The sequence below is a fragment of the Fundulus heteroclitus genome, chromosome 16 (genome assembly GCF_011125445.2).
Source record: "Fundulus heteroclitus isolate FHET01 chromosome 16, MU-UCD_Fhet_4.1, whole genome shotgun sequence".
In the NCBI taxonomy this organism is placed as follows: domain Eukaryota; kingdom Metazoa; phylum Chordata; class Actinopteri; order Cyprinodontiformes; family Fundulidae; genus Fundulus; species Fundulus heteroclitus.
Window position 1 is genome coordinate 12,944,033 of NC_046376.1, and position 11,615 is coordinate 12,955,647.

The 11,615-nt window shown below is 39.3% G+C and overlaps 1 protein-coding gene across 1 annotated transcript; it reads right to left on the minus strand.

Annotated features, from left to right (window-relative positions):
• Positions 1-5,666: 5,666 nt before the first annotated feature.
• On the minus strand, positions 5,667-6,749 carry cavin1a (caveolae associated protein 1a; the record flags this gene model as incomplete). Its single annotated transcript, XM_036148012.1, has 1 exon — positions 5,667-6,749. A coding segment is annotated over one exon (780 nt), but the record flags the coding sequence as incomplete, so codon positions are not given.
• Between the last annotated feature and the right edge of the window lie 4,866 nt (positions 6,750-11,615).

The window sequence follows — 11,615 nt, forward strand, 5'->3', positions numbered from 1 at the left end:
CTAACGTAAAAAAATAAATAAAAAAATCCCATTTTTCAAAATCCTTATCATTTATTAGGCATCTATTGCCAGACATTTTTGTTTCAGTTTTAACAAAACTAGTGAGCAATAAGAGTTAATAGGTTTAATTATTTTAAAAGCTTTTGTCCAAGTACGCTTCTTTTGCCTTGTTGGTTATTTTTTTTCTTCTAAAAGAACAAACATCAACATTATTGATCTTTTGTGCACTTTACATCACCTCCGACTACTTTCCTTTGCTAAACACCGTGGCAGTTCTCGCATTAATGGCACACTGGTCAAGCTTCTCCTTCAGCGACTCCACATGCACCCTGTCACTGAAAAGGTCCATTCTGCAAGAAAAACCTTTTAGTAAGTGCATTGCTGTGAAAATTAATTTAGATTTTTTTTTTTCCGTTTCTTTCTATTCTTTCACACTTAGATGTTTCATATCGTTCAACAACTATTAATATAGCGATAATAATAACTTGTGCCACCCATGGCTGCAACGACTGCCAGTAAGCGTTTGCAACAAGTGGCAATGGCTCTTTTACATCACTGGATGATTTCTGAACATTTCTCCAGAACTCTTGAACGGCTGTGGACTTGATGGACTTGTAGGTGGGCTTTGGATCATTGTCCTATTGCGTGCCCCAGCCATGCTTGAGCTTAACCCTTTATAGGGCACTCAATGAAATACTTTAAAATTAAAAAATTCAAACTTAGAGTGTTATTGGACAACATAATAAGACTTCATTACATTTGTTACATTTTTCAATTTTTTTTATTTTCATGTCGAAAATCGAGGTCAATGAAGTTACCATATTTGGTAACTTGCCCTTAAGTGGTAAAAAAATCAAGGCCAATGAAGTGATCAAATTTGGTTTATTGCCTCTAAATGGGAAAACAAATTACAATACGTATACATAGACAAAATACAGGAAAAACACATATAATGTATTTGAACATTTTAACATCACTTTCAGAACATAAAAGTGCTAACAGAAAAACGTGCTGATAACAGAATTGCTCAACAAACCCTCTGAGGAATACAAGTGTCTGTGTTTGTCTCTGTAGCTCCCTTCCCCCTGACAGCCAGTATCCCATCATCACTGGTGACGTAGTCACAGGTACCACAAGTGACAGCCTTTTTCTCCATATCCTTGATTGTCCTTAGTGGAGGTTTTCCAATTCTGTTGTCCCTGGCGGTCCCTGTGTACCTACAGTTGTGGTCTCGGAGGTAACGCACTAGCTCCAGGCTGGTGAAAAAGTTATCAGCATAGATGGCTGTGGTTGTGGGAAAGGTCATGGTACTGGCAAGGACAGATACAATCTGGCTGGTTGCACCTAAGCCTTCTTGTTCAGGTTTTAGGGGAACATCATGGGCCTCCAGGGTAGTCTTGCCCTGGTATAGCACAATGTCATGTATGAAGCCATCCTCAGATGCCCTGGCAAACAACTTGAAACCCCACTTGTCTGGCTTGCTTTTAATATATTGCCTCAGGTTGCCAGCTTTCTTCCCTTTGTAGGCAACCATCACTTCATCTACAGACTGTTTTGGGGTCTGTGACTAACGTCTAAAGGCAGTATTTATGAATCTGAACAGTGGTCGAATTTTGAAGAAGCGGTCACTGGTACCACAGATCATGGAGTTGTCATTGAAGTGGATAACCCTTTTCAGCAGCCTGAACCTCTTTGAGGACATTAGTTGGGCAACTTGAGGGACCCTGGTCTCTATGGCCCAGTAGTCATCAACAGACGGGAGCTCCACAATACCCATATAGATGAGGATGGCGACAAAAGTAAGTATTTCATTCTCATTGGTCGTGAAAGTGGTGTTGATGTCCTTCTGAGCAGCATATAAGTTGGTTTGGTACGTGATATGCCTGATGATTTGGTCGTCAAAGTACCTTGTAAAGTACTGAAAAGGGACATCAATGTAGTCAGGGGTGGAGTGCTGGTATTCAGGCAGGGCTGTGTTGTTCAGGTCAACTTTGTGCCAGGTTGTTGGCCTGGCTGCTGACTTACTGAGTTTGCTGGGCCTCTTGGGTTGTGGTGCTGGCTGCTCATTATCATCATCATCATTGTCTTCACTGTAACTGTCGCTGCCACTGTCCTGGATCACCTCCACTGCAGGCTGCAAGCGTTTCCTTTTGGTGGTGGGGCCCATGTTGCTTGGGCCTGGAATGTCCTGGTTGTGGGTGGGTGGGACGAAGTCAGGGTCTGACACATCATCATCTTCATCCTCGTCATCATCATCATCATCATCACTAATGTCAGGGTGGACCGGCACAACCGCAGTCTCCCTCCTCTTGCCATAAAAGGTTGATGGAAGCTAAAAATTAAACATATGCAATAAAACAACTGTCATAACATCATAAACTGACAAAAATCATTCATAATTACTATTCATAAACTAAAAACACAGTGTTGAAATTTCCCAGAATCACTGTATAGTGTTATAAAAAACTTTTGCAACCCTAAACATAATATGCTAAGTTGTATTGCTTAATTTGTAAAGAAAATGCACTGAGTATGGTTTGTTAGATGCATTGGGCATATGTCCAAAAACGGACATACCAAGTAAAATCTAGTTTTTAGTGAAAAGGGCATATGATCAAATATGGTGCCTGCATTTTTCATGCTGTATTTTCAATAATTTCAATAAGTCCTCAGCAAACAACTTGTATGTCAATACTAAACACAACTATTCAACAATAAAATGTATGAGTTTCATCAACTTACCATGGTTATTTTTGATGTTTCCTTTGAAAATGTCCAGTGAACCGAGCTGCAAAAGTGAATTTTTCTGACTTTGGAGACAAAGAGAAATTTGACGTGACCGCGGTCTCTACTTATTAGTCCAACTGCGCAACAATGTAACTTATAATGTAGGGTGATCTTTGCTGATTGGCTGGATAAAGATTCCATGATTCTTGAACTCACTGAGACGGGGGATGGGCACGATAACCAACATGTGTGGAAATTACCAAAAACAGTCACTTGCCCGATAAAGGGTTAAGGTCATGAATAGATACACATGTCATTTTAATTCCTTCTAGATTCTAGATGTCAATAACTTTGGTTCTTATCAAGTCGTGAATTTATTTAGATCGGGGCATGATATAGTCACCAGTTCTAATCAAGAGATGTTTTTTTTTTCATACAAGTTATGCAGTAATCAGTCTAAAGATTTTGTTAACTGTTAATTGATGTTTTCACAAGGGAGGCCATTTCTTTTTGATACAGGAACGCTTTGATTTGAATAGCTTTGGTACTTTAAGAAATGGAATTATCACCTGAAAACTGATTTTTGAATTTACTCAAGTTATTTTTGCCTGAGAGTAAAAAACAATTTAATGATGGAAAACATTTAAACGTGACAACAAAGTGAAGACTGATGAAAGCTGCAAGGGGGCAAATGCTTTTTAACAACACTGCACCTTACCAGGAACTAAACCAGGAACCCAGCAAGAAGGTCCTGGGTTCGAGTCCTACCCTTGCCCTGGGTCTTTCTGCATGGAGTTTGCATGTTCTCCCTGTGCATGCGTGGGTTCTCTCCGGATACTCCGGCTTCCTCCCACAGTCCAAAAATCATGACTGTTAGGTTAATTGGCCTCTATAAATTCTCCTTAGGTGTGAGTGTGTGCGAGAGTGGTTGTTTGTCCTGTTTTTCTCTGCTGCCCTACGATTGACTGGCAACCTGTCCAGGGTGTACCCCGCCTCTCGCCCATTGACAGCTGGAGATAGGCACCAGCACCCCTCGCGACCCCTCAAGAGATAGGCGTGTTAGATAATGGATGGATGGATGGATGAATGGATGGATTAAGTTAAGCAGGCAGGTTGGTAAATCAAAACTGTTTTAGACAAAACTAAGAACCCCCCTTTTTCCCCTGTTTTTTACTGGTAGATAAATAATATGGTAAAAATCATTTAAAATATCTATTAATAGTAAATTATTTACAAATCAGAAAATTTAAAGGGGCCTAGTCATGTATTTTGACCATAAAAAGAAAACACAAAAAAAAGCGTATTCATCTTCAAATAAAACAATATACGACAAGTGCTCGTCCTGATAGTGTTTACTTAGTCCCTTGTGAGCCTGAAAAGAGCTCAGACATAAACATTGTCCATCTTCGGGCAGTACTGTGGAGCAATCAGAAAGCAAGTTGGCGGCAACTGACCGTCCTGCAATGCCTCACAGTAAAGTGACGGCTTGGCTCGGTCGAAGGCCGCATCAATCTACAGGGTTAGGCCTTCTTTACCCCTTTCTTTTCACACGTCCGGTGGGTGGATGTTGCTTACTTTCTTGGCTCCAACACATACATATATAGATAGTTGCTCATTGAATGCTGAACCGCAGGTCGACATCGTCACCATATTGGAGGTGGCATACTGGAACAATTCAGAGATGCCTAAATCTAGCACAAGAAAGATGCCTCATTCATGTGCTGCATGGATTTGTACCAACCGATTCAAAGTACAAACTAGATCTACTGGCACTACCCTTCACAGGTAAGAACACATGCTCATGATTGTGTTTATTTATTATAACATCCTTATAACATTGTATATGTGTCTGTGGGCCCCATTGCTTCTCCTTGTTTACTCATTGCGTGTATGCTCAATATCGTACATCTGGTCACATGGTCTTGATTTGGTAAAAATACACAAAAGCACGTGGTTTACTAACAAATAGACCAAAAATAAGGTGTATATCACTGAAATGAAATATAATAAGCCAACAGGGCGCGATAATTTAATCGACAAACCATTGTATGCAACCAGAGAGAGCTGCTGGCATAGAAATTCATAAAGTCATGCACATCTAGGCACCTTTAAAGCAACTGTAATCAACATAGAATAATTCAGACCAGATTTCACCATTTTATATATTTTGCTTTTTGTCTAAATATAAAGTGATCCTAATGCCAAGAAAGACTGTTGTGTTTTCATGAATAGAATGATAAATGTGGTTGATGGTCAAATGCAATCCAGACTCCTCAAAAAACACAGAAATAGCACTTTGATTTAGTGCCAAACCATAATTCAATTCAAAAAATACTTTATTAAACACAAAATGAAGTTAATGTCGCAATTCATTGTCTGCACACTACAGCAAAGAGTTGTAGATGAAGATGCGGTGGGAAGGAAGGACATTCTGTAGCGTTCTGTCTGACAGTAGATCTGAAGAAGCCTCTGACTGATGACACTGTTGTTGTTTTACAGTCTGATGAAGAGGATGCTCAGGGCTGTCCCTAATGTTCTTCCTTTCGTGAAGAATCCTTCTTCACCCCAATCATCTCCAGAGGCTCAAGAGGAGTCCCCAGAACAGAGCCACGCTTCTTATAATTATCACATTCCAACTTCAGCAGGATCAGCAAAACCCTAGGGTACAGCAATATCTCTTCAGCTTTTTACACCGTAGGGAAACAAATTCCTACTGACTAAACATGCAAATATACAATAGAAAACAGGTCCAGGGTGCAAATGAAAAATTATGTATCTGTGTCTTGGCCTCGAGTGACCCCCCACCCAGGCAGTGCCGCCCTGGGTACAAAGCCACATCACCCATATGAAAAACAGCCACTGGTCATACATAACAATGTGCATGCCGAAAAGGTGAGAGATTGAACATCATTTCTTAATTACACGGTATTAAAACATTCCTTCAGACAAAAGAAAAGCTAACACTTGAAATACTTCATACACACAAGTCCAGCATAGCAATCTACTTTAAATGCTAGCGTTGACTTTTTTATATATATATATGTATATATTATTTGTGTGACAGATATGAGCAAACATGGAAGTCATCGTTGTCAGGTACAATAAAAACACAACAGAGAGCAAATGAGGTGTCAGACTGTGACCACCTCAAAAAGTCTCTAAGATCATTGCTGTGTCCTTTCGATTAGACTCATTCATCACCATTGCTTCCTTCCCATTCGTTTCTTATCTTTCTGGCGCCTTTATTCGCTTCCCACCTTCTTTAGATGCTCTGCTTCCAGCCGGACCAGCTGAGAGTCCTCGGTCACCTCTACCAGACCCTGCATCTCTGGACCATCCACATGCACCAGCTCTCCTTCCTCCAGCTCCACATGCACACCCAGCCCATTCTCCTCTCCCTCTTCCGGTGCCTCTCCCTCCGTCATCTCCTCAATTTCTGTGTTTTGCACCACCTCCTCCTCCCCCTCTCGGATCTTCTTAACGTGAAAGGTAAAGGGGGGAACCCGGTACATGGTTGTCTTGGAGCGAGCGTACACCGTGTGATCAGGGGTGAGAGATTTCTTGAACTTATCTTTGGAGCTTTTCATCTTTGCCCTCCGCTCCATGTTGGGGGTCATGCGGGTTCCAAGTTTGTTGATCTTTTTCTCCAGGTTGTGCTTGGTCTTCTCCAAATTGTCCCGGGTTTTCTGCCTTGTCTTCTCCAGGTTCTCACGGGTCCTCTGCTTAGTCTTTTCCAGGTTTTCCTTGGTCTTTGTTTTGGTCTTCTCCATCTTCTCTTTGGAGAAGGCCTTTTTTATGTTGTCCACCTGCTGCTTGGTGGTGCGCTGGAGACGCTTTGTACGAGACTCTTCGATAATTTCCTCCACTTCAATTTCTTCATCTGAATTGACACTTGCTTTAACTCCTTCTTGTCCTTCCTCTGGTATTTCCTTTAGACCCTCAACTGCTTTGTCTTCAGCTGCCTCTGATGTCCTGGTTTTGGATTCCTTTGGTGTCTTCACTTGATCCTGGGAAGGGATAAGAGAAAAAAAAAACCATTAAATTATCAGAAACAGAGTGCGATTATTATGACATTGTTATATCATTTATTTTGGAACAAAATCTATCTGCTTGAGGAACTAAATAAACGGACAAATCAAAACTGAGATGGAAGTTGTGGGCATGAGACTTTGCAGTGATGCATTATCTGAATGTGCAGCGCAAAGCTGCAGCTGGTGCAGAATGCCACCTAGTGGTATAAAATGACAATTTCTAATACCCAACTGCACAAAATTTCAAACCAAATACTATAATTTGCATCGTGTGACATAGAGGCCTATATTAACATTACTTAACCTTGGACTTTTAGGACAGAGTATGTTATCTGCTCCTGCAACCATTCTGAAACTAAAGCCAACAACTCCTTGCATCTAACCACAGTACTTCCTGTCGTTTGCTATAATGTTCTGCTTTAAAACCTAAACAAAGACTTTTGAAGTGCACATTTTAGGAGAGGTTAGTGACAGAAATTCCAGATCACATTTTATATGTTGGAACATTTTTGGAACAATTACATTATATTTAAGACATAAAAGTTTCAAACTTCAAAGGCTAATTTGATTTCATCATTTGATCTGTCAGTGCAGTTTCACTTCATCATAAAACCCACAGCACCGAAACATAGCAGATTCACGCTTGGTCGAAAACGTCTTTATATGCAAGTCAAGGAAAATAAGCGCAGTGACTGCTTTGTGTTCAGTAGGACAGGAAGTAGGCTGTTGGTAGCGAGACATGGACAGATTCATGAACTCCCACATCTTTTTCCCCATTAACCCAGTTAAAGAAAGCGAGACATAAAACGTCTTTTAAATTAAATTACAGTGTGTTATGAAGTTATTCTTGAGGACACAAGGGGAAAAAACACATGATTCAAGCGACAACGTTCACTACCGAATAGGTGACAGGTTAACTATCTGCTATTACAGCAACTGACCACGACTTCCAGAACTATGCAAGGAATTTGATTGAATAGAAAATATGCTGACAAACCATAGGGGGGATTTAAGGTCCCACCCTACTGGACATTGTTGCCAGACCTCAAAGGAATGGGCTGAGTAAAAATGTAGCTACTGTTAATTGTGTTGCACAAAAAACCAGAAGGGGGACTTTTGAATAGCTGCTCTGAAAAAGTGACAAATTACTTTCTTAAATTTCCATATTACAAAAATCCACTTTTTCAAAAACAAAATCCTGCTGACATTATCCACAAGTGTCCAACCTAAAAATAATTTTTTACCTTTTTCACTAAAAAAGGTGAACGTGAAAGATCATTAAACTGCTGAACTTGTTTCACCTCTTTAAAACATAAAATCATTGTTGTTTAAATTTTAACAAGCGTCCCAGGAATTATCTTTTAAAGTTGTTCCTTTAACTAGATTTTTATTCTGTTCCTTTAGTTTTTCCTCCCCTTCTTTGTCAAAATATTACTGATTTTTCAATTCACCAGCTGTTCTGTTTTTTAAATAAAAATGTTATGTTGCTGTAACTATTACTATTCATAATATTACAAACCTGTTGACTAAAAGTCTTACATGATTATTCAGTCTTTACAGTAAATAAACTCAATTATATTATCTTTGCAGCAAACAGTAAAAGGTCATGTGTATATAACAACCTTCAAATATGTTTGTATATGTCTTCTATAATATGCTGCCAAACACAAGACAACTATTTTTACTGTTCCCCCGCACAGCTGAAACAAAAGTAAAGTACCACTGATTGGAAGCAGAGGTCTTGTTTATGTTCTCTGCCAAAGCACTCAACACTACTTCCTTAGGAATACTCTAAAAATACACAGCTGAAGGTAGCAATGATGTCTTTTATAAATCATTCTAATCATGTAAACAGACTAAGTGACTAACACCTGAAAGACGAGATGTTTCTATAAGGAGGCCCCCCTGCAACATTAAAACGACGTACAACTTCATATTTTGATAGCGGAAATAAATCACGGTAGATATGCAGCAGTGTACAGAAGAGGACAACCGGCAACTATAATATCAGGATGATCAACAGGTCAGTAAATAAGTTGTTTCTCCCAATAGAGAAATAACTATATGACTTAACTGTGAGGTTTAAAAGACAACCACCTGTCAGAAATTTCTGCACGGTTTGAATGCTGACACGTCGCCACAAAACATACAATCCGTCCTTATCTGGTGGTGTATATGGTGGACTTGGCCGACCCGCTGTGTGTGCGTTTATTTTCAGCTGGCCTTTCCTACTTTCTGGATTCCATCTACCCTCCCCTGGCCACCGGCCACTGCATAGCTCAGCCCTGCAGACGGCCCACCCCTCCTCGCCCCTGCTGCTGAACAACACCATCCCCTGCAGTACAGCAACAGATAAACACAGCACGCTGCAACCATAGTTACCACCCCCCCCATGTGCTCCATGCTGGTTACTGAGAGCTGAGCTGCAGAAATGTATATATATACATAGACAGATAGATAGATAGATAGATAGATAGATAGATAGATAGATAGATAGATAGATAGATAGATAGATAGATAGATAGATAGATAGATAGATAGATAGATAGATAGATAGATAGATAGATAGATAGATAGATAGATAGATCTTTTGAAATAAACATATTGCAAGCACGTATTAAACATACTTTTCATTAAGCCCCCATCTCTGCAAGAAAATGGTTGCTTTTTTATTGGTCTGATGCAATATGCTAATTGTAAATTATGCGTTTGTATTTTAGCTAGAGTAGGAAAAATATATAATCAACTGAAATAAAGGCTTTAAGACATCTCTAGTCTGTGTTAATCAATATAGTGTGTTTCCTTTGGTGACTTGAATTACAGAAATAAAAAAAACCTTTTCTATAATATTCTCATTTATTGAATATGACTGTATATACTGTATAAGATTATATCAACCAAGGGTTATGTTTGTAAAGCGAGATTTCAGGAATAATATATACTATAGTTGTGTTTAAAATCATTTTGTTTAAAATTTTAAGGGCTCATGGGAACAGGGTAGAAAAACCTTCCTGTTTACAGTCCATTGAACTCTAAGGAAATTGTGATGATATCAGTTAACCCTGTTTGGGTTTCCAGGCCTGATAACAAAACACAAGACTGAGAGCCTCTGTTTGAATATGTTAAATCCATTAGCGTCCCCGCGTTACCTTCCTCTCCCCTCAGATTTACCACTTCACAGCAGCGGAAAAGTTTGCGCACTGTGTGAACGTATTCACTGGCAGGTGCCAAGAGAGCGGAGACTGAGAATCTTCTGTTAAATATGAAAAAGCTCCCTTGTTGACTCTTTCCAACAAGACTTAACTAAATAGACCTCACGGAAAAGTAGATCTTAAACATCCTGTTTTTGAACGGGTGCTTGTGTTTGGCCATCTTTTAAGAGTAAAATCGTAGGCTCCAAAATAAAATGGAACAATTCAGGAACAGAAAATGGGTGCAGAATTGGAGCCATAAAAAAAAATGCTGTCAGAAGCAGAATCAGCATCACTCTAAACTGAGACCTCTTCTGTTTTGGGGAAATGTCGATTTTGTAAATGTTCAAAGATAGTTTTTACAGGAAATGGTGGAAATGTGCTTTCAAAACACTTTAATACTTTCTCATAACAGAAAAAAATGCTATTTTATTTTTGTATGTAGTACCGGCAGGGTCAAATTCTGAGCGGGGTAATCTACTATACCTTTGCTGTGGTCTGTTGTTGGAGTTAAATTATGGGATGACGCAACTATGGAGCTACAAATGTGTAATTCATTAATGGTTTGCATAAAATGATAAGTGGGGCAATATTTGAGGGCTATAAGTATAAATGTTTGTGTTGTCAAACTGTCTGGTATGTTTTTTATGGTTTCTTTTTTCTTATTATTAATTTCTATATTTAAGTAATGATATATGTTTTTATGTTCTGTTTTCTTCTTTCTTATATTGTAAGAACAGTGATGGGTAGTTTAATTTGACAGTATAGGTATTGGGCTTCCACTGGCACCTTTTCAGTCATTTTTAATGCTTGTCTTGTTGCCTGTAGTGCTGACAAATTATTTGATGATTGACCAAAAATAAATAAATACATAAATAAATAAAAAGAGGAAACTGTAATATAGTAAGATTGAAGCAGCTTCGTCAAAAACTCCAGCGGCTTCTTTCTGTTTCTATTTCAAAGACTCTGTTGTACAATACCACACTAATCTAAGACGTTATTCAAACAAGTTGACACTAACACTAAATTTTGTTCAGGCAATTTATAAAATACAGCTATTCTAAAGACCTTTTGACTGCGTCACATTGTAAATGAATTGTTATGGTGAAATGTAGATAGTTTTAAAAGTTATATTCAGCAGTCCTTCCCTCCCATAAATACATTTGAATAATATCAAAGCCAAATTCAAACTGACTGTACAAGCGTCGGAAAATGTCAGTCTCACTGTTTAGATAAGCCCACACACTGTTAACAGATGGCTCTAATCCACCTACATCCATGCAACCATTTAGCAGGCTTGTAGATAAACAGACTCACGCACTATTCCTTTTGAGGCAGTGTGATGAAAGGCCTCTCCAGTGAGTCACAGGAGCAGCTGTCTTATCCCGTCCACTCCTTGCAGCTGTGCATCTAGCCTTCGCAGTGACTGATGTCTCTGACCGATGTCCCGCTTCAGAGTGGGAGAAGGCCAACGGAGAAATGGACGTGCACTGGAGGTTTGCATGGTACATCTCTGCATGGACCAGCATTGCGATGGCTTTGATGTCTAAAGACTGCTCGGAGGCTAAAATAAGATCCCTAATGTACTCTGGTCATTTCTACTGAAGCCTCGCACACTGTCCAAAATAAACCTTAAACAATTCACAGGGCACTGGCCAGCTGCCTA